Source organism: Macaca mulatta, chromosome 2, assembly GCF_049350105.2.
Source record: "Macaca mulatta isolate MMU2019108-1 chromosome 2, T2T-MMU8v2.0, whole genome shotgun sequence".
Lineage (NCBI taxonomy): Eukaryota > Metazoa > Chordata > Mammalia > Primates > Cercopithecidae > Macaca > Macaca mulatta.
In genome coordinates this window covers 113,398,757-113,421,777 of record NC_133407.1, presented here as the reverse complement: position 1 = coordinate 113,421,777, position 23,021 = coordinate 113,398,757, and the positions used below count along the sequence as shown (strand labels likewise).

At 49.1% G+C, this 23,021-nt stretch overlaps 2 protein-coding genes across 48 annotated transcripts in view; one reads left to right on the top strand and one right to left on the bottom strand.

Annotated features, from left to right (window-relative positions):
- The window catches only part of RBM6 (RNA binding motif protein 6), a 124,131-nt gene extending 120,595 nt beyond the window's left edge, over positions 1–3,536 (bottom strand). For 16 of the 38 annotated variants that reach the window (XM_077992637.1, XM_077992664.1, XM_077992658.1 and 13 more), the window contains exon 1: positions 3,297–3,536. The gene's annotated coding sequence lies outside the window, so the exon portion shown is untranslated. The remainder of the gene's footprint in view (positions 1–3,296) is intronic. The other 22 variants (XM_077992660.1, XM_077992643.1, XM_077992644.1 and 19 more) reach the window with 2 other exon arrangements.
- A 231-nt stretch (positions 3,537–3,767) lies between these two features.
- MON1A (MON1 homolog A, secretory trafficking associated) overlaps positions 3,768–23,021 on the top strand; it is a 31,444-nt gene continuing 12,190 nt past the window's right edge. For 5 of the 10 annotated variants that reach the window (XM_028844142.2, XM_028844140.2, XM_077992741.1 and 2 more), the window contains exons 1-2: positions 13,118–13,363; positions 18,563–18,700. In XM_028844142.2, the coding sequence (XP_028699975.2) occupies positions 18,648–18,700 (53 nt within the window). In that variant the 5' untranslated portion in view covers positions 13,118–13,363; positions 18,563–18,647. Of the gene's footprint in view, positions 4,329–13,117; positions 13,364–18,562; positions 18,701–23,021 lie in introns of those variants that run through there. The other 5 variants (XM_015130885.3, XM_015130882.3, XM_077992742.1 and 2 more) reach the window with 2 other exon arrangements.

Below are 23,021 nucleotides of genomic sequence, written 5' to 3'. Positions count from 1 at the left end.
ACACACAAATTTACCAAAAGAGGAAAAACAGAAAATAAGTGTTTGGGAGGATGTGGGAAAATTGGAACCCTTGCGTATTACTGGTGAGAATGTAAAATGATGCAGTCATTGAGGAAAACAGTATGGTGGTTCCTCAAAAAGCTAAACATGTAATAACCAAGTATCAACTGGGTACAGTGGCTCATGCCTGTAATCCCAGTACCTTGAGAGGCCAAGAAGGGAAAACGGCTTGAGGCCAGGAGTTCGAGACCAGCATGAACAACATAGGGAGACCCTGCCTCTACAAAAAAATAAAAATAAAAAAAATTATGGGCCAGATGTGGTGGCTCATGCCTGTAATCCCAGCACTTTGGGAGGCCAAGGCAGGAGGATCACTTGAATTCAGGAGTTCGAGACCAGCCTAGACAACAAGGCAAGACTTCATCACAAAAAATAAAAATTAAACAAACAAAAAAATTAGCTGGTTGTGGCAGCCCATGCCTGCAGTCCCAGCTACTCAGGAAGCTGAGGCGGGATGACTGCTTGAGCCCAAGAGTTCGAGGCTGCAGTGAGCCATGACTGTGCCACTGAACTCCAGCCTGGGCAACAGAGCAAGACCCTGTCTCAAAAAAAAAAATAAAATAAAATAATTAATAATAATAATTACCATATAGCAATTTCCCTTCTGGGTATATACCCAAAAGAATTCAAAGCAGGGACCCAAAGAGATATTTGTACACCAATGATCACAGCAGCATTATTTACAATAGTCAAAAGGTAGAAACAACCCAAGTGTCTACTACAAATGAATTAATAAACAAAATGTGGTGTATACACACAACAGATTAAGCCATAAAAAGGAATGAAATTCTGATACACGCTCCAACATGGATCAACCTTGAAACCATTACACTAAGTGAAATAAACCAGACACAAAAAAGAACAATACTGTATGATTCCATTTAGTATTTGCAGTAGCTAGAACAAGCACACTCAGAGAGACAAAAAGTAGATTAGAGATTAGAAACAAGAGGAAATGGGAAGTTAACTTGTTTAATGGTTACAGTTTCTTTTTTTCTTTTTTTTTGAGATGGGAGTCTGGCTCTGTAGCCCAGGCTGGAGTGCAATGGCATGATCTCAGCTCACTGCAACCTCTGCCTCTCTAGTAGGTGGGGTTACAGGTACATGCCACCATGCATGGCTAATTTTTGTATTTTTAGTAGAGATGGGGTTTCACCACGTTGGCCAGGCTGTTCTTGAACTCCTGACCTCAAGTGATCTGCCCGCCTTGGCCTCCCGAAGTGCTAGGTTTACAGGCGTGAGCCACCATGCCATCTCTGGTTACAAAGTTTCTGTTTGAGATAATAAAGTTTCAGAAATAGTGGTGTTGCTTGTACTACATTGTGAATGTAATTAATACCATTGAATTGTATACTTAACAATGGTTTAAAGGGCAAATTTTGTTAAAATATACATAAACATACATAAAAATATGTATTTACCACAATTTGTTTTATTTATTTATTTTATTTATTTATTTTTTTTTTTGAGACAGAGTCTTGCTCTATGGCCCAGGTTGGAGTGCAGTGGCATGATCTACCCTTACTACAACCTCTACCTCCCCAGCTCTAGCCATTTTCCCATCTCAGCCTCCTGAGTAGTTAGGGCTAACAGGAGCATGCCATCTTGCCTGGCTAATTTTTTTGTTTTTTTTTGGTAGAGACAGGGTTTCGCCATGTTGCCCAGGCTCACGGTCGAGGTAGGTGGATCACCTGAGGTCAGTAGCTAAAGACCAGCCTGGCCAACATGGCGAAACTCCACCTCTACTAAAAAAAATACAAAAAATTAGCTGGGCATAAGGCAAAATGCTGCCTCTACTATGTTGGTTTTTGTTGAGTTTTGTGTTTTGGTTTTTTTTGTTTTGTTTTGTTTTTTTGAGACGGAGTTTTGCTCTTGTGGCCCAGGTTGGAGTGCAATGGAGCAATCTCAGCTCACCACAACCTCCGCCTCCCGGGTTCAAGTGATTCTCCTGCCTCAGCCTCCCGAGTGGCTGGGATTACAAGCATGCACCACCATGCCAGCTAATTCTGTATTTTTGGTAGGGACGGGGTTACTCCATGTTAGTCAGGCTGGTCTCAAACTCCCTACCTCAGGTGATCCGCCGGCCTCAGCCTCTCAAAGTGCTGGGATTACAGGTGTGAGCCACCGTGCCCGGCCCTGGCTATTTTATGTTTTGTAGAGTCGGCGTCTCGCTATGTGCCCACGCAGGTCTCCAACTCCTGAGCTCAAGCAATCCTCCCACCTCAGCCTCCCAGAGTGCTGGGATTACAGGCGTGAGCCACCAGGCTCAGCCTGGTAATAGAATTCTATAAGGAAAGGTGCTACAACTATCAAGAGAGACCTGGGACCTGTCCTGCAGGTTAGGTAACTAGTTAGGTGCTAGCTTCTGAGACAAGGTTCAAATTCAACTTTCGTGTTTCACCAAAATGGTAACATATTATTTAGTTACTTTCTTCACTGCCAGTCCTACCATCACGCACCAGTTCTCGATACTCCTCCTTACAGACCTCACAAATTCAGTAATGGTGACATACTTAAATCATTCACACCGGTGGCATTTCTCAATAGGAAGGTGGAAACTAGCAAGCCAAGGGCACAATCCAGGGTTCAGAAAATGAACCAGGTGACCACCTGCATGTCTACTGAACTCCTTCACTTAAATCCAGCTACTCTGACCTTCACAGGCAAACCTGGAATATGCAAAAAATACAATTATGCTCACGGTTTATGTACCCTACAAAACAGAGCCCTTCCTTTAAAAAAAAAAAAAAAAAAAAAAGCATTCCCAAAGTTGAACCCATTAGTCTAACGTCAATTCTAAACTAAAGAGAAAAACACCTATTTACACCGCTAATGGAATCTAAAGAGTGAATACGAGAAGACATCCTTCTCCTTCATTGCCTAACGGGCGCAGAATCCACCAGACCACTCCCCCGCCTCCAGGTTCTACCGCGCCGCCGACCGGGCTCGGAGCTCTTGTGCCCTCCGATGCGGCGGAGCCTCCCTTGTGTCTGTCCAAGTCTGAGGACGAGACTACGCGCTAAGCACAAGAACTCCCTTCCTAGTGATGCCTCAGAATTGGATCTGAAACAGGAAAACCGCAAGAAGAGCCCGCTTACAGCTCCGAAGTCTACGAGCACAGAGCCGCAACCACGCGCCGGCCCCAGCCTCACAGCTGGCCGCTCCGCGGCGGGACCGGTAATCTACCGCCGCGCCGGGCCCCGCCCCGGGCCCGCCACGGGCGGCGCCTCCCTCACCTCACCGTAGCTTGGTCTTCTTCCCGAGCGAGGCCGCAGCTGCCCCGAGACACCGAAACCACAGCTTTCAGGCCGCGCAGGCCTGCAACGTCTAGAGTGGGCCCGTCTGCAGGCTCTTCCCCCGCAGGTTCTGGCACGCCCTCTCTCCAGTCCCGGGCCCCTACCAAGGCGGCGAAGCCTCCACTGCCCGCTCCTCCTTCTCCTCAGCCTCCGCCACCGAACCAGAGCCGCGGAGACCGGAACTTCCTCCGCGCGGGGCCACCGCTACCACAAAGGCGCCGCGCCGCTGCCTTCAGCGCTCGGCCCGCCGGGAGATGAAGTACAGCTGCAGTTCCCGCAGACTCTTACTCCCGCCGTGCCCCGCGCGCAGGGGGCTTGCCTTCTGGGGTGGGGCGTACGAGCACGCTGCCCATCGCCATCCAATAAGAAGGCGCGCTTGCCCGCCCTCCTCCGCGGGACGTGCTAGGGGTTGCGGTTGGGCCTCTCTGCTCTGTGACACCTGGTCGGTCTTCTTGTACTTTCCTCTCAGTTTTTTGGTGGCTTAACTTTCCTGAGGTTTGCACCCTGCCAGCAGCTTGGGTACGGCCCTGGCCTGCCTACCTCGAGGCCTCCTTATTGTCCGTTAGTGTGAGAGAAATGGAAGGGAGCTTCTTCGGAACTAAGTTTAAGCCATCTCCAACTGATTGGAGGGGCGCGGTGGCTCACGCCTGTAATCCCAGCACTTTGGTAGGCCTCGGCGGGTGGATCACCCGAGGTCAGGAGTTCTAGACCAGCCTGGCCAACATGGTGAAACCCCATCTCTACTAAAAATACGAAAATTACCCGGGCGTGGTGGCGCGTGCCTGTAATCCCAGCTACTTGGGAGGCTGAGGCAAGAGAATCACTTAAACCCGGAAGGCAGTGAGCCGAGACTGTGCTACTGACTCCAGCCTGGGCAATAGAGCAAGACTACGTCTCAGAAAAAAAGAAGGAAAAGAAAGATACCGGGCTCAGTGGCTCACGCTTGTAATCCTAGCACTTTGGAAGGCCGAGGTGGGTGAATCGCGAGGTCGGGAGTTCAAGACCAGCCTGGCCAAGATAGTGAAATCCCGTCTCAACTAATAATACAAAACTTAGGCTGGGCGCGGTGGCTCACGCCTGTAATCCTAGCACTTTGGGAGGCCGAGGTGGGTGGATCACGAGGTGAGGAGATAGAGACCATCCTGGCTAACATGGTGAAACCCCGTCTCTACTAAAAATACAAAAAAAAAAAAATTAGTCGGGCGTGGTGGCGGGCACCTGTAATCCCAGCATTTTGGGAGGCCAAGATGGGCGGATCACCTGAGGTCAGGAGTTCAAGACCAGCCTGACCACCATGGTGAAACCTCATCTCTACTAAAAATACAAAAATTAGCTGGGCATGGTGGCAGGCGCCTGTAATCCCAACTGGTCGGGTGGCTGGGGCAGGAGAATCCCTTGAACCCGGGAGGTGGAGTTTGCAGTGAGGTGAGATTGCACCAGTGCACTCCGGCTTGGGGCACAGAGCAAGACTCTGTCTCAAAAAAAGCCAAAAAAAAAAAGTTTCATCTGTGTTAAAGGTTTGACCCATAAAGGAAAAGTCACTCGGCTTCCACAGGTCTTGCTAGCTCTTGGGCAATAAATCTGGCCAAGACTGATTTGTGCAAGGTCACAGAGGAACTGGAAGGAAGCTGCAAGTCAGCAATCTAGCAGAAAACGGGGCAACACAACTCGGTTTGCAGATCATTTCCAGCATCTTCAAGCTAATGTTCTTCCAACTGCCAGCTTCAAGTTCTTAGGTGTATTGTCTACATTGTTGAAAGACTTGCTAGTCTTGGCCATCTGGTGTTCCTGTCAGTGGACCCTTAGGGAAGGTAACCTGATTTTATAGCCTAAATTCAACATTATGGGATCAAAAAAGTCTGCTGCAAGAAAAGCCCATTAAGCATTCAAAAATAAAGCAGACTTAGGCTGGGAAGGGAGGCTCACGCCTGTAATCCCAGCACTTTGGGAGGCCAAAGTGGGTGGATCATGAGGTTACAAGTACAAGACCAACTTGGCCAACATGGTGAAACCCCGTCTCTAGTAAAAATACAAAAATTAGCCAGGCATGGTGGCCTGCACCTATAATTGCAGCTACTAGGGAGGCTGAGGCGGGAGAATCACTTGAACCCGGGAGGCAGAGGTTGTAGTGAGCCAAGATCACGCCATTGCACTCCAGCTCTGGGCGATTGAGCAAGACTGTCTGGAAGGCTGCGCGTGGTGGCTCACGCCTGTAATCCCAGACTTTGGGAGGCTGAGGCGGGCAGATCACGAGGTCGAGAGATCGAGATCATTCTGGCCAATATGGTGAAACCCCATCTCTACTAAAAATACAAAAATTAGCTGGGCTTGGTGGCGTGTGCCTGTAGTTCCAGCTCCTTGGGAGGCTGAGGCAGGAGAATTGCTTGAACCCTGGAGGCAGAGGTTGCAGTGAGCTCAGATCGTGCCATTGCACTCCAGCCTGGTGACAGAGACTCCATCTCAAAAAAAAAAAAAAAAAAAAAAAGATACACAATCTCTCTGGTGGTGGTAATGCTATGGAAAAAAATAAGGGAGGGAAGGAGAGTGAGGAGTTCGGGGCGGGGGGAGTTGTAACTTTAGAGCTGTGAGGGAAGACCTCACTGAGCTCTTGGAATAAAGACCCAAAGAAGATGAGGAACAAAGTTATTGGGATACCTGGGGAAAGAATGTTCTGGACAGAAAGAACAGCAAGGCCAAAGGCCCTGAGGTGTGAGCATGACTAGGATTTTTAAGGATCAGTAAGGAGTCTGAAACAGAATTGTTTTGGGAGAAATGTGAGGTTCAGGAAGGTGTGGAGGTTGCAGTACAGTGGCACAATCATAGCTCACTACAGCCTTGAACTCCTAGGTTCAAACAATGTGGTTGGATTATTGCAGCAGCCTCCCAACTAGCAGTTCTGCTTCTCCCCTTTCCCACCTTCAGTCTGTTTTCCACACAGCAACCAGAGGAATCCTGTTAACGTGGAAGTCAGGTTATGATATTTCTCTGTTCGGAGCCCTCTGACAACTTTTCATCTCCCTTCTTACAGAAACCAAATTCAGCAGCCTACAAGACTTGGGAGGTGGCCGGGCGCGGTGGCTCGAGCCTGTAATCCCAGCACTTTGGGAGGCCGAGACGGGCGGATCATGAGGTCAGGAGATCGAGACCATCCTGGCTAACACAGTGAAACCCCGTCTCTACTAAAAATACAAGAAAATTAGCCGGGCGAGGTGGCGGGCGCCTGTAGTCCCAGCTACTCAGGAGGCTGAGGCAGGAGAATGGCGTGAACCCGGGGGAGCGGAGCTTGCAGTGAGCCGAGATCGCGCCACTGCACTCCAGCCTGGGGCACAGAGCAAGACTCCGCGTCAAAAAAAAAAAAAAAAAGACTTGGGAGGAGCCACAATCATGCCACTGTACTTCAGCCTGAGCAACAGAGCAACACCCCATCTCAAGGAAAGAAAAAATCCAACCACAGAAGGATGGTACTTGCAGCAGTGTGACCACAGCAGAAACAGGAGACAGACCTGTTGGACTGGAATGAAGGAAGAAAGGGAAAGATATGGGAGGAACAGTTTTGGTAGGAAGAGCAGGGGCTCAGTTTTGGGTAGGTTGAGTTTTCTGATAACCAGTAGACAAGTGAGATGTGGAGCTGGAAGTCGGTTCCATCAGTCTGGAGTTCAGGATAAAGATCAGTACTAGAGATGCAAATCTGGGAGGTATCAACATATTGCTAATGTCTAAAGCTACAGGCATGGATGAGATAACCAAGGGAGTAAAGGAGTAAGCAGAGATGGGAAAGCAAAGTTTAAGCCTTGAGCACTAAGGCCACACCAGTGCTAACAGTTTTCAGGGAAGAGGAGGAACAGAACTGTGGGTATTTTGGCTAGGTGAGGTGGCTCATGACTGTAATCCCAGCACTTTGGGAGGCCAAGGTGGGTGGATCACCTGAGTTCAGGAGTTCGAGACCAATCTAGCCAATATGGCGAAACCTCATCTCTAATAAAAATGCAAAAATTAGCTGGGCATGGTGGTGGACACTGTAATCCAGCTACTCAGGAGGCTGAGGCAGGAAAATCGCTTGAACCTGGGAGGTGGAGGTTGCAGTGAGCCGAGATCACGCCACTGCACCCTAGCCTGTGCAACAGAGACTGTGTTTCAAAAAAAAAAAGAATTACGGGTATTTTGACTTTGCTTCTCAAACTAGGCCTTTATTGATGGGTCTTTCACTTATCAGATAATACTTTATCCTCTTAAGAGGTATACCATATTAAGGAACTAATTATTATTGGTTTAAGCCTAATCTCCTGGGGTAATAATAATTGCTACACTTTATCACACCATGTGCCTGGCATGGTGCTGGCACTTCATCTATTATTTCATTTAATCCTTGTAATAACTGCATGACATTTTCCCCCTTTTTTTTTTGAGACGGAGTGTCACTCTGTCGCCAGGCTGCAGTACAGTGGCACGATCTTGGCTCACTACAACCTCCGCCTCCCCGGTTCAATCAATTCTCCCACCTGAGCCTCCTCAGTAGCTGGGACAACAGGCATGTGCCACCACACCCAGCTAATTTTTGTATTTTTAGTAGAGACAGGGTATCACCATGTTGGCCAGGATTGTCTCGATCTCTTGACCTTATGACCCACCCGCCTCAGCCTCCCAAAGTGCTGGATTACAGGTATGAGCCACCGTTTTTTGTGTTTGTTTGTTTGTTTGTTTTGAGATAGAGTCTTGCTTGCTCTTTCACCCAGGCTGAAAGATCTCAGCTCACCGCAACCTCTGCCTCCGCCTTCAGGGTTCAAGCAATTTTCCTGCCTCAGCCTCCCTAGTAGCTGAGATTACAGGCTCACACCACCACGCCCAGCTAATTTTTTTGGTAGTTTTAGTAGAGACAGTGTTTCAGCATCTTGGCCAGGCTAGTCCCGAACTCCTGACCTCAGGTGATCCACCTGCCTCAGCTTCCCAAAGTGCTGAGACTACAGGCATGAGCCACCGGGCCCAGCCTCCCCTTTTGTAGTTAAGGAAACCCGAGCCCAGAAAGGTTAAGTAACTTGCCATAGCTGAAAAGTGAAGGCTGAAGAAATGTAACAATTAGATGTGTTCTTCCCCATATTTCCTCTCTTTTCTAGCTTTAGTGAAGATGTTAGAACCTGAGGTGCTACAAGGTTGTAGCTAAAGTGTATCCTTGCTGGGTGTGTCGTCTTAATTACTCAGGAGACTGATGTGGGAGGATGGCTTGCGCCCAGTAGTTCCTGGCCAGCCTGGGCAACATATTGAGACTGTCTCTATATAAAAACAAAAATCCAGGCACAGTGGCTCACACCTGTAATCCCAACACTTTGGGAGGCCAAGGTAGGAGGATTGCTTGAGCCCAGGAGTTCCAGACCAGCCTGGGAAACATAAGGAGATGCCATTTCTACAAAAAATTTAAAACTTGCCCAATGTGGTGGCACACAACCGTGGTCCCAGCCACTCAGGAGGCTAAAGTAGGAGGATCACTTAAGCCCAGGAGGTCAAGGCTGCAGTGAGCCACTGTACTGCAGCCTAGGTGACAGAGTAAGACCCTGACTCAAAAAACAAAGAAGGCTGGGCATGGTGGCTAACGCCTGTAATCCCAGCACTTTGGGAGGCCAAGGCGGGTGGATTGCCTGAGGTCGGGAGTTCGAGACAAGCCTGACCAACATGGAGAAACCCCATCTCTACTAAAAATACAAAAATAGCCAGGCGTGGTGGTGCATGCCTGTAATCCCAGCCGGGAGGCTGAGGCAGGAAAGTCGCTTGAACCCGGGAGGTGGCGGTTGTGGTGAGCTGAGATCGCACCATTGCACTCCAGCCTGGGCAACAAGAGCAAAACTCCATCTCAAAAAAAAAAAAAAAAAAAAAAGTGGATTAAAACAAAGTTTTAAGTAATAACCTAAGATGTTTTAGTAAGTAGCCACCTTGATTTGGTCTATGAGAATGTCTTAGGCACAAGTCTTAGCAAGAAATATATGAGATATATGGCCACTTGCTTAGCTAAGTAGATGTAATACTTCCAGATGATAGTGGTACTATCTCGTGGAACTGATGTGCTTAACAGGAATAGTAAGATTCTGGAAGAAATCCTGAGGTCAACATGGAGACTGTGAAGAACTAGTTAGGTGGCCGGGCGCGGTGGCTCAAGCCTGTAATCCCAGCACTTTGGGAGGCCGAGACGGGCGGATCACGAGGTCGAGAGATCGAGACCATCCTGGCTAACATGGTGAAACCCCGTCTCTACTAAAAAATACAAAAAACTAGCCGGGCGAGGTGGCGGGCGCCTGTAGTCCCAGCTACTGGGGAGGCTGAGGCAGGAGAATGGCGGGAACCCGGGAGGCGGAGCTTGCAGTGAGCTGAGATCTGGCCACTGCGCTCCAGCCTGGGCGGCAGAGCGAGACTCCGTCTCAAAAAAAAAAAAAAAAAAAAAAAAAAGAACTAGTTAGGTAGAAAACTTTAAATTTTGTCGGGCGTAGTGGCTCACGCCTGTAATCCCAGCACTTTGGGAGGCCAAGGTGGGTGGATGCGGATCACAAGGTCAGGAGATTGAGACCATCCTGGCCAACATGGTGAAACCCCATCTCTACTAAAAATACAAAAATTAGGCCGGGTGCAGTGGCGCACACCTATAATCCCAGCACTTTGGGAGGCTGAGGCGGGCGGATCACTTGAGATCAGGAGTTCGAGATCAGCCTGGCCAACATGGTGAAACCCCGTCTCTACTAAAAATACAAAAATTGGCTGGGTGCAGTGGCTCACACCTAAAATCCCAGCACTTTGGGAGGCCGAGGTGGGTGGATCACAAGGTTGAGAGATCGAGACCATCCTGGCCAACACAGTGAAACCCCTTCTCTACTAAAAATAAAAAAATTAGCTAGGCGTGGTGGTGCATGCCTGTAGTCTCAGCTACTCGGGAGGCTGAGGCAGGAGAATCGCTTGAACCTGGGAGGTGGAGGTTGCAGTGAGCTGAGATAGTACCACTGCACTCCAGACTGGGTGACAGAGCAAGACTTTGTCTCAAAAAAACAAAACAAAAAACTGGCCAGGCACGGTCGCTCATACCTGTAATCCCAGGGTGAATCACGAGGTCAGGAGTTCGAGACCAGTCTGACCAACATAGGGAAACACCATCTCTACTAAAAATACAAAAATTACAAAAATTAGCCAGACGTGGTGGTGCACACCCAGCTACTCTGGAGGCTGAGGCAGAAAATTGCTTGAACCCAGGAGGCGGAGGTTGCAGTGAGCTAAGATCGCACCACTGCACTCCAGCCTGGGCGACAGAGCAAAACTCCGTCTCAAAAAAAAAAAAAAAAAAAGAAAAGAAAACTTTAAATTTGTCTTCTGGGCCGCGTGTGGTGGCTCATACCTGTAATCCCAGCACTTTGGGAGGCTGAGGCGGGTGGATCACGAGGTCAGAAGTTCAAGACCAGCCTGGCCAAGATGGTGAAACCCTGTCTCTACTAAAAATACAAAAATTAGCTGGGCGTGGTGGTAGATGCCTGTAATCCCAGCCACTCGGGAGGCTGAGGCAGAGAACTGCTTGAACCTGGGAGGCGGAGGTTGCAGTGAGCTGAGATGGAGCTACTGCACTCCAGCCTGGGCGATAGAGAGAGACTTCGTTTGAAAAAAATAAGTAAATAAATTAAATTAAATTAGTCTTCTATGGAGATTAATTCTATAGGGTGTAACTTCAAGTTAATGAAATACAGGCAGGATATTAGCCAGGCATGGTGGTTTATGCCCTGTAATCCCAGTACTTTGGGAGGCCAAGATGGGAGAATTGCTTGAGGCCAAGAGTTTGATACCAGCCTTGTCAACATAGCATAATGAAACCACCATCTCTAAAGTGGAAAAAAAAAAGAAAGAAAAAGAAAAGGAATATAGTCAGAACATTTCTGTACCAAGCAGAGAATGTTATATCTTGACTTAAACTCTCCTTCCTTCTTTCCTTTCTTCCTCCCTCCCTCCCTCCCTCTCTCTCTCCCTCCCTTCCTCCCTTCCTTCCTTCTTTCTTGACTCTCTCATTCTTGTTGTCCATGGATCATGGCTCACTTCAGACTTGATCTCCTGGGCTCAAGCAATTCTTCCTGCTTCAGCCTCTGGATTAATTGGGATTACAAGCCTGTGCCACCAAGCCCAGCTTATGGCTCAAACTCTTATAGTGTAATAATTAGAGAAAAAAACTGTATAAATGATTCTTGCCCTAAGGGAGGGAACGTGGACTTCTGAGCTAATGAGGAGATAAAATACTGAGTGACCTGTGGAAACCTGGAGAGACTCTCAGTTAAGGAATAGGGCATTTTCTTATGTCCTTACCTAAAAGTGGGGGACAGGGGGGTGAGAAAAGTTCCCTTAGACTATGTGCAAGAACTTGATAGCCTTACGCAAAGCCATCTTCAGTGAAAGGCCACAGCTTTTTCACCATGTCAGTCACAGGTCAGTGTTGCGGAAGCAGGCTATGGTGGCAGCCATGTGAGACTGGAAGAAAAGCCCAAGGACGGAGCTCTACCCTAACTCCAGTGTAGGGCTCAGAGAGGGACAGGACACTGCCCCCAGGTGCTTGTGGAGCAGGAGGGAAAGTCAGAGGAGTGATTTGACTTTTTCTTTCATCCTATTAACTGTTGGGAGAATAAACCATAAGGCTGTAAAGTGAATTAATTACTTCAGAACAAAACATGAGCAGTGGTGCCAATCCCTAATTTTTGCTTTTTAAAACCATCTCTAAAAATAAGGGCCTTTTGGGAAAGCCTGTTGTTGCCTGTTTTCCTGTTGTTTTTATTGCTTTGCATCTAGGAAATTACAAATAATGATTCTTTGCAATGGCAAATCCCCTGGGGTACTTTTAAAACAATAGTGATGCCTGGTTCCCCAACACTCCACCTTACTCTAAATTCAATTAAATCAAAATCTCTAGGGCTGGTGTCCAGGCATTAGTTTTTTGTTGTTGTTGTTTTTGAGACAGGGTCTTGCTCTGGTGCTTAGGCTGGAATGCAGGGGCATGATCACGGCTCACCGCAGCCTCGACCTCCTGGGATCCCACCTCAGTCTCCCGAGTAGCTGGGACTATAGGCACGAGCCATCAAGGATGGCTAGTTTTTGTATTTTTAGTAGAGATGGGGTTTCACCATGTTGGCCAGGCTGGTCTGGAACTCCTGACCTCAAGTGATCCGCCCACCTCGGTCTCCCAAGTGTTAGGATTACAGGCGTGAGCCACCTCGCCCGTCCTAGTTTTTGTTTTGTTTTGTTTTGTTTTTTTAAAGCTTCCAGGGATATTCTGTGTGCCGTCAGAGTTGAGAACTACCGTTCTAGAGCATTATACCGATACATTAAAACGTGGCTACAAATACGGTTTTAGAAACAATTAGTGCGACTTTTGCGCATGCCCACATCCTTTACAGCCTGTGTGGCTGGGCCCACTGATGTCATTTATCCAGTCCCTCAAACTTGCACTGTCCTTCCACAATCAGTGGGAGAAACAACCCTAACGTCCCTTTCTCTCCCTTGAAATGAACTGCTAGCTGGCTCGGAGGGTGAGGCCCAGAGTCCAAGTCTGCGGTCTGTGTGGGGCTCTAGGCTCTAAGGAGGCGCCCAGGTCCCTAGAAGGCGGCGCCGGGTGAGGCAATCCTGGACGCGGGTCGGGACCTGCCCGCAGCTACGCTGGGACGAGGAACCCAGAGCCAGTCCCGCGGCGCGGCAAGCGGCCGGGCGCTAAGGACTACATTTCCCACAATGCACTCCGGGGGCGGGCCGGGTCGGGCTGTGCGGCTGGAGCTGGGCCTTGGCTGCGAGAGGCCGGAGAAAGCTGTCTTCCTGCACTGGCGGCCGGCTGAGGGCGGTGGGAGGGCGCGGTGCCTGCGCTGTGGCCATGTCTGTGTACGCAGGGGGCCGGGGCCCCGCGAAGCTGTGCCCTCAGGCCGGGCCCAGCCGGACACCCTTACACCCCCAGGGCTCTGGCAGAGGGCAGTGACCGGCACCTTCTGTGCGTCCTGGGCCCCTCTGAGAAACAGGTGAGTTGACTGCCAGCCCACGTGGCCTGGAGGCACCTAGAGACTGGAGAGCTGTCATCTTTGGAGGGAGGGGCTTGAAGACGGCCATCAACGCTATCGCTTCCAGTGGGAAGACTGTGTCTCCCTGGGGTCCCTCAGCTGGCTGGCCCCCAGCTGGGGAATACAAAAGGCGAGATCTGGAACCCATACTTAGGCTGGGAGGGCGAGGTCCGATAGGGGGCAGTGGCCAGGTAGGACTCTTCCCCACCCCCCACCCCCACCCCTCAACAAACGAACACATATTCGGCCGGTAGAGTCTTCTCAAAAAGCAACAGAGGTGACTGGGATGAGCGGGGCAGCACCTGGAAAGGGCTTGGGGCTTTGCTTTGTTGTTGTTTTTAGACGGAGTTTCACTCTTGTTGACCAGGGTGGAGTGCAATGGTGTGATTTCAGCTCTCTGCAACCTCTGCCTCCCAGGTTCAAGCGACTCTCCTGCCTCAGCCTCCCGAGTAGCTGGGATTACAGGCATGCGCTACCACGCCCAGCTAATTTTTTGTATTTTTGTGTTTTTTTTGTTTTTTTTTTTTTTTTTGAGACGGAGTCTCGCTCTGTCACCCAGGCTGGAGTGCGGTGGCCGGATCTCTGCTCACTGCAAGCTCCGCCTCCCGGGTTTACGCCATTCTCCTGGCTCAGCCTCCCCAGTAGCTGGGACTACAGGCGCTCGCCACCTCGCCCGGCTAGTTTTTTGTACTTTTTAGTAGAGACGGGGTTTCACCGTGTTAGCCAGGATGGTCTCGATCTCCTGACCTCGTGATCCGCCCGTCTCGGCCTCCCAAAGTGCTGGGATTACAGGCTTGAGCCACCGCGCCTGGCCTGTATTTTTGTATTTTTTTAGTAGAGACGAGGTTTCACCATGTTGGCCAGGCTAGTCTCGAACCCCTGACCTCAGGTGATCTGCCTGTCTCAGCCTCACAAAGTGCTGGGATTACAGGCATAAGCCACTGTGCCCAGCTGGACTTTGCACCAGTTTGTCTGGTGCAACTGGGTTGTCCCTTGTACTAGGTGAGCCACGCTTTCTGGGCACAAGTTTGCAGAGGGAGGGTAAGCACCCTTTGTCAGGGAGGGAAGTAACCGCCAGAAGTGACAAGGACCAGACTATGATCTCAGCATGGAGTAGGCATCCTGCTGAAGCAGCCATAGCACAGTCTCGAACCTGGGCCTTGTCTGCCACACATCTTGTATCCTGGCACCTCCTTCCCAGACAGACCACTCCAAAGGGTTAAGGTGAAATGAAGTGCTATCCAAGCAGGAAGAGGGAACAGGAGTGGTAGGGAGTCAGTAGGGAGTGGCTCCTGAAGGCCTTCTTGGCTCCAGGGCTGCCTGAGTGAGAGAGGCACACTAAAAGGGCTGACTGAGCCAACTTGTTTGGTGACATTGCTCACAGGCATAGCAGGGCACTTTTAGGAAAAGCAAGGCCTGGGGCTTCTGAGAAGGGTCCCCTAAGAAGGGGCATCTGGGGCTGGTTCTAAGAGACCTCCTTTGCCTAACTTCTTCAATTCTAGCCTCCCAGGAGCTTCAGTTGCTCAGTTGTGGCTCCAGTGGGGGTTGGGGTGGATTTTGCTGTGATTCACTCAGCCTCCCTGTTTGAGTGTCCAGAGTAAGTATACAGAGAGCTGTTTGCTTCATCAGGCCTCTGGCTGGACCCCAGACTGACCTAGGAGATGCTGAGATACTGTATGATCTCAGGTGGCAGGAGAACTGTTGTGAAGGAAGTATCCACTAGCTCTGGCCAGCTGATCCTGCCCCCGCCAACCCTTCCCCAGGCACGTACCATGCTGGGTACCACTCAGCCACTCTGGGCTTAGTCAGCTAAAGCCCACAAGGGATCAGTGGAGAGTGGGCCCTGAGGACAGAATAAGTAAGCTATTGTATACCTTGTCTGGTTCTTTGAACCAAAAGTGCAAGGTCACAGAGCAGTGGCATGTGGCAGACCAAGGAGTTTTTTGTTTTTTTGTGTTTTGTTTTTTTTTTTTTTTTTTTTTTTGAGACAGAGTTTTGATCTTTCGCCCAGGCTGGAGTGCAATGGCGTGATATCAGCTCACTGCAACCTCTGCCCCCTGGGTTCAAGCGATTCTCCTGCCTGAGCCTCCTGAATAGCTGGGATTATAGGCGCCCGCCACCACACCTGGCTAATTAAGGAGTTTAATTTAGGAGAGACTTCCAGGAGCAGCAGAGAGCCAGTTGTCTATTCCTGCAACTCCAGAGCCAGTGAACAACCAGTTAGCCTGGAGGAACTCCCAGCTATCTATAAGACAGCTCTTTGACCTGACTCCCAACTGTCTATAGACAGCCCTAGCCTGAAGGTGAGTCGCTTCAGGCTAGGGCCCACCTGGCTTTGCAAGGTCAGAAGCATATTTGCCCATATGCCATTGTAAGCTGAGCAAAATCTCAGAGGCCTGATTTACATGGCACAGACCACTGGATTCATAAGTGCAGTCACACATGGACTGAATGCTAAGTAAGAATAATCAGGATGTGCTAATGGGAGCAGCTGAGTATGTAATCAAATTACATGGATTATTTCATTTAATCTTCCCACAACCCAAAGAATCAATACTACCATCCCATTTTATAAATGAGAAAACTGATACCAGGCCAGGTTAATCCAGGTCCTTCTAACTTCAAAGCCATTGTTCCTGAACACCTGACTACTACCAATTATAAGTCTTCCCCACGGGCAGGGATTTCCAGAGGCCACATGATAGATGTGATGGAACTGGGCATTCTTCAGAGATCTTTCAGTTTTCCTTTCCATTTTTCTTTTTTAATTGCCTGAGGGATAAAAACACAAGTTTGGCTGGGCACTGTGACTAATGCCTGTAATCCCAGCACTTTGGGAGTCCAAGGCCGATGGATCACCTGAGGTCAGGAGTTTGAGACTAGCCTGGCTAACATGGTGAAACCCCATCTCTACTAAAAATACAAATATTAGATGGGCACGGTGGTGCACACCCATAATCCCAGCTACTCAGGAGGCTGAGGCACAAGAATTGCTTGAACCCAGGAGGCAGAGGTTGCAGTGAGCCAAGATCACACCACTGCACTCCAGCCTGGGCGACAGAGACTCCATCTCAAAAAAAAAAAAATCTCCCAAAGATGTTTGCTGGCTGGATGTGGTGGCTCACACCTGTAATCCCAGCACTTTGGGAGCCCTAGGAGGGAGGATCTTCAGCTCGGGAGTTCAAGAACAGCCTGGACAACATACTGAGACCCTATCTCTACAAAAATAAAAATTAAAAAATTAGCCAGGCGTGGTGGCACGTGCCTGTAGTCTCAGGTACTCAGGAGGCTGAGGTGGAAGGAGCACTTGAGCCTGAGAGGCCAGGGCTACAGTTAGCTGTGATCACATCACTATTCTATCTCAAAAAAAAAAAAAAAAAATAGAACTCCTTCTGCATGTGGCTTAAAGCCACACTGAAATTTGTGGCAGGTAACCTTCAATCCAGAGAAATAAAGCAGGGCAAGAGGGGTAAAGAGCAGGGATATTGATAAGGTAATGCTTGAATAGCAACCTGAAGGAAGTAAGGGACTGAGTCACATAGATAACTAGCCCAGGCAATGGAGTAGGTCAAGTGGGGTGCAGGGGGAAAGTTCAGCAAAGGCAAAGTTCTAAAGTGAAAGTGCCCAGGAGGCTTAAGGAAAGCCAGGAGGTCACTGTGACTGGACTGAATCACAGTTAGTAGGGAAAAAGGATAGGAGATGAGGTCAAATAAGTAATGGGGAAGGAGTTATGTTGAGTGGGGCCTTGTGCACCACTGTGAGGAAATTGGCTTTCTTACTGAGTAAGGTGGGACCATTGCAGAGTTGTGAGCAGAGGAACTGCATGACCTGAATTTTGTATCAGGAGAATCACGTTGCTGTAAGAAGCACAGATTATGCAGGGACAAGGGCAGAAGAGGGGAGACTGGATAGGAGACTACTACAACAATCTCCTAGAGTGACACTGGTGGCTTTGACCACAGTGGTAGTTGTGGAGGTGATAAGTCGTCAGATTCTGGATATAGGCATTTCCCACTTAACATCAGTAATCTGTTTCATGAAAATTGGACATTCTGTGTGAAATCATTAACTTAATATATTTTCCATTGATTGACTGATTGAGACAGGGTCTTGCTCTGTTGCCCAGGCTGGAGTACAGTGGCACAATCATGGTTCACTGCAGCTTTGACCTCCTGTACTCAAGCGATCCTCCCACTTCAGCCTCTTAAGTAGGTGGGACTACAGGCATGAGCTGCCCCACCCAGCTAATTTTTTATTTTGTAAAGACAGGGTCTCACTATGTCAGCCAGGCTGGCACTCAGTAATTTTCTATCAATTCTATTTGGAATGTAATTTGAAGCTTTAAATGCACATTACTTTGTTAAAAATATAGATAAGATTTTAATGATGTAAATATACATATTTTCTGTATAAACATACACTGGGCCAGGTGTGGTGGCTCACACTGTAATCCCAGTACTTTGGGAGGCTGAGGCAGGCAGATCACTTGAGTCAAGGAGTTTGAGACCAGCTTGGGCAACATAAGGAGACCCTGTCTCTACAAAAAATTTAAACATTAGCCAGGCATGATGGCATATGCCTGTGGTCCCAGCTACTTGGGAGGCTGAGGTGGGAGGATCACTTGGGCCTGGGAGATTGAGGCTACAGTGAACCGTGATCACACTATTGCACTTCGGCCTGGGTGGCAGAGTGAGACCCTCTCTTGATAGATAAATAAACATAAGCTGAATCAATATAAGTTTGGTATATTAGTTAACTATTGCTGTGTAACAAATTATCCCAAAACTTAGCAGCTTAAAATGACAGTATTTATTATCGCATACAGTTCTTGTGGGTCAAGAATTTGGGAGCAGCTTAGCTGGATGGCTCAAGCTCAGGGTCTCTTATTACTTTGAAGTCACCTGAAGGTTTGACTGGGCCTAGATGATCTGCTTCCAAGATGACTCGCTCATGACTAGCAAGTTGGTACTGGCTATTCACAGGAGGTCTCAGTTCCTTGCCATGAAGTTCTCTCCATAGAGCTGCTTACATGTCCTTAAAACATGGCTGATGGCTTTCCCTAGAGGGAGTGATCCGAGAGAACAAGGCAGAAGCCACAATGTCTTTTATGACCTAGCCTCAGAAGTCACACATTGTTTTTTCTTTTTTTTTTTTTGACAGGGTCTTGCTCTGGCACCCAAGCTGGAGTGCAGTGGTGCGATCTTGGCTCGCTGCAACCTCTGCCTCCCGGGTTCAAGTGATTCTCATGCCTCAGCCTCCCGAGCAGTTGGGATTACAGGCGCCCACCACGACACCTAGGTAATTTTTGTATTTTTAGTAGAGATGGGGTTTCCACCATGTTGTCCAGGCTGGTGTCAAACTCCTATCTCAAGAGATCTGCCCATCTTGGCCTCCCAAAGTGCTGGGATTACAGGCATGAGCCACTGTCCCCAACCACACATTGTTATTTACAGCGTCCTTTTGGTTGCATAGGTCAGCCCTGCTCAGTGTGGAAAGGGAGTATGCAAAGGCATGCATAGCAGGAGTTGAGGATCATTAGAGACCATCTTGAAGGCTGACAACCACAGCTGGATATTAAAAACGAAAAGGCATTCTATGGTGAAAATGTTAACCAGAGACATTTTGCTCGATGTGCCTGTATTCTGAAATAGAACTGACAGGATTTGCTCATGGTTTGGTATATGAGGTGTGGGGGAAAAAAGAGAGGCATAAGGGTTGACTCCAAGGTTTTCCTTTTTTTTTTTTTTTTTCTATGAGACAGAGTCTCACTCTGTCGCCCAGCCCGGAATGCCACAGTGCGATTTCGGCTCACTGCAACCTCCACCTCTCCAGTTCAAGAAATTCTCCTGCCTCAGCCTCCTGAGTAGTTGGGACTACAGGCATGAGCCACCACACCCGGCTAATTTTTTGTATTTTTAGTAGAGACGGGGTTTCACCATGTTAGCCAGCATGGTCTCAATCTCCTGACCTCGTGATCTGCCTGCCTCGGCCTCCCAAAGTGCTAGGATTACAGGTGTGAGACACCGTGCCCAGCTGACTCCAAGGTTTTTCACCAAATAACTGAAAGGATGAGATTGTCTTTCTTGGCCAGGTGCAGTAGCTCACACCTGTAATCCCAGCACTTTGGGAGGCTAAGGCGGGCAGATCACGAGGTCAGGGGTTTAGACCAGCCTGGCCAACATAGTGAAACCCTGTCTCTACTAAAAATACAAAAATTAGCCAGTGTGGTGGCATGTGCCTGTAGTCCCAGCTACTCTGGAGATTGAGGCATGAGAATCACTTGAACCTGGGAGGTGGAGCTGAGATCACACTGTTGCAGTGAGCTGAGATTGCGCCTTTGCACTCCAGCCTGGGTAACAGAGCAAGACTGTCTCAAAAAAAAAAGATTGTCTTTGTCTTTTTCTCTTTCGTTCTTTCCTTCCTTCCTTGCTTCCTTCCTTTTCCTTTCCTTCCTTTCTTCCTTTACTTCCTTTCCCTCCTTTCTTTTTTTTCTTTTCTTTTTTTTTTTTTTTTTTTGAGATGGAGTCTCGCTTTGTCGCCCAGGCTGGATGGAGTGCAATGGCCAGATCTCAGCTCACTGCAAACTCCGCCTCCTGGGTTTACGCCATTCTCCTGCCTCAGCCTCCCGAGTAGCTGGGACTACAGGCGCCCGCCACCTTGCCCGGCTAGTTTTTTGTATTTTTTAGTAGAGACGGGGTTTCACCATGTTACCCAGGATGGTCTCGATCTCCTGACCTCGTGATCCACCCATCTTGGCCTCCCAAAGTGCTGGGATTACAGGCTTGAGCCACCGCGCCCGACCTTTCCCTCCTTTCTTTTCCTTCCTTCCTTCCTTCCTTCTTTCCCTTCCTCCCTTCCTCCATTCCTTCCTTCCTTCCTTCCTGACAGAGTCTCACTCTGTCACCCAGGGTGGAGTGTGGTGGCACAATCTCAACCTCCGCCTCCTGTGTTTAAGCGATTCTCCTGCTTCAGCCTCCTGGGGTAGCTGGAATTACAGGCATGCGCCACCATACCCAGCTAATTTTTTGTATTTTTAATAGAGACAGGGTTTCACTGTGTTAGCCAGGATGGTCTCAATCTCCTGACCTCATGATCTGCCCACCTCGGCCTCCCAAAGTGCTGGGATTACAGGCATGAGCCACTGCGCCCGGTTGTCTTTCCTTTCCTTTCCTTTCCTTTTTCCTCTCCTTTCCTTTCCTTTCCTTCTTTTTTTTTTTTTTTTTTTTTTTTTTGAGACAGAGCTTTGCTCTTATTGCCCAGGCTGGAGTGCAATGGCATGATCTTGGCTCACTGCAACCTCTGCCTCATGGGTTCAAGTGATTCTCCTGCCTCAGCCTCCCAAGTAGCTGGGATTACAGGCATTCACTACCACACCTGGCTAATTTTGTATTTTTAGTAGAGATGGGATTTCACCAAGTTGGCCAGGCTGGTCTTAAACTCCTGACATCAGGTGATCCACCCCCCTTGGCCTCCCAGAGTGCTGGGATTACAGGCATGAGCCACTATGCCCAGCCATGAAATTGTCTTTTACTGAGATGGTGAAAACTCTGGGAGAAGTGGTAAGTGCCTGTAGTCCCTGCTACTCGGAAGGCTGAGGCAGGAAGTTCACTTGAGCCCAGGAATTTGGGGCTGTAGTGCATGGTGGGGTGGTGATTCCACCTGTGAATAGCCACTGCACTCCAGACTTGGTGACAGAGCAAGACCCCATCTCTTAAAAAAAAAAAAAAAAAAAAAAGTGCTGCCACGCCTGGCTAATTTTTTGTATTTTAGTAGAGATGGGTTTCCCCGTGTTAGCCAGAATGGTCTCCATATCCTGATATGGTGATCAGCCCACCTCAGCCTCCCAAAGTGCTGGGATTACAGGCGTGATCCACAGCATCTGGCCTTTTTTTCTTTTTAAAGACAGGGTCTCTACCGGCTGGGCATGGTGGCTCATGCCTGTAATCCCAGCACTTTGGGAGGCCGAGGCAGGCGGATCACGAGGTCAGGAGATTGAGACCATCTTGGCTAGCATGGTGAAACCCCGTCTCTACTAAAAAATACAAAAACTTAGCCAGGCATGGTGGCGGGCGCCTGTAGTCCCAGCTACTCAGGAGGCTGAGGCAGAAGAACGGCGTGAACCTGGGAGGCGGAGCTTGCAGTGAGCTGAGATCACGCCACTGCACTCCAGCCTGGGCAACAGAGCCAGATTCTGTCTCAAAAAAAAAAAAAAAAAAGACAGGGTCTCACTCTTATCGCCCAGGCTGGAATGCAGTGGCGCGATCTTGGCTTATTGCAAGCAAGCTCTGCCTCCCAGGTTCCAGTGATCCTCCCACCTTAGCCTCCTGAGTAACTGGGACCACAGACACGTGCCACCACGCCTGGCTAATTTTTGTATTTTTGTAGAGGCAGGGTTGCCATATTGCCTAGGCTGGTCTTGAACTCCTTTGCTCAAGTAATCTGCCTGCTTTGGCCTCCCAAAGTGCTAGGATTACAGGTGTGAGCCACCACACACAACCAGGAGCAACTTTTTAAGGAGATGACCTTTTTCTTTTGAGACAGAATCTGGCTCTGCCACCCCGGCTAGAGTGCAGTGGTGTGATCTTGGCTCATTGCAACCTCCGCCTCCCGGATTCAAGCAATTCTCCTGCCTCAGCTTCCTGAGTAGCTGGGATTACAGGCATGCGCCACCACACCCAGCTAATTTTCATATGTTTAGTAAAGACAGGGTTTCGACGGCCGGGCGCGGTGGCTCAAGCCTGTAATCCCAGCACTTTGGGAGGCCGAGACGGGCGGATCACGAGGTCAGGAGATCGAGACCATCCTGGCTAACACAGTGAAACCCCGTCTCTACTAAAAAATACAAAAAACTAGCTGGGCGAGGTGGCGGGCGCCTGTAGTCCCAGGTACTCGGGAGGCTGAGGCAGGAGAATGGCGTGAACCCGGGAGGCGGAGCTTGCAGTGAGCTGAGATCCGGCCACTGCACTCCAGCCTAGGCAAGAGAGCCAGACTCCACCTCAAAAAAAAAAAAAAAAAAAAAAAAAGACAGGGTTTCACCAGGTTGGCCAGGCTGGTCTCGAACTTCTGACCTTGTGATCCACCCTCCTCAGCCTCCCAAAGTGCTGGGATTATAGGCGAGAGCTACTGTGCCTGGCTAGGAGATGGCTTTTTTTTTTTTTTTTTTTTTGAGACGGAGTCTCGCTCTGTCGCCCAGGCTGGAGTGCAGTGGCCGGATCTCAGCTCACTGCAAGCTCCGCCTCCCGGGTTCACGCCATTCTCCTGCCTCAGCCTCCCGAGTAGCTGGGACTACAGGCGCCCGCCACCTCGCCCGGCTAGTTTTTTGTATTTTTTTAGTAGAGATGGGGTTTCACCGTGTTAGCCAGGATGGTCTCGATCTCCCGACCTCGTGATCCGCCCGTCTCGGCCTCCCAAAGTGCTGGGATTACAGGCTTGAGCCACTGCGCCCGGCCGGGAGATGGCTTTTTTAAGGAGTTCAGTTTGAGGCATATAACCTTGAGATAACGTTAAGTAGACAGTTAAATGTGTGTGCCTCTTTAAGTCAGAAAAGAGATTGGGGCTGGAGATAAAAAAAAATAAATTATTAATATGTAGAGGGAATTTAAAACTATGAGACCAAATG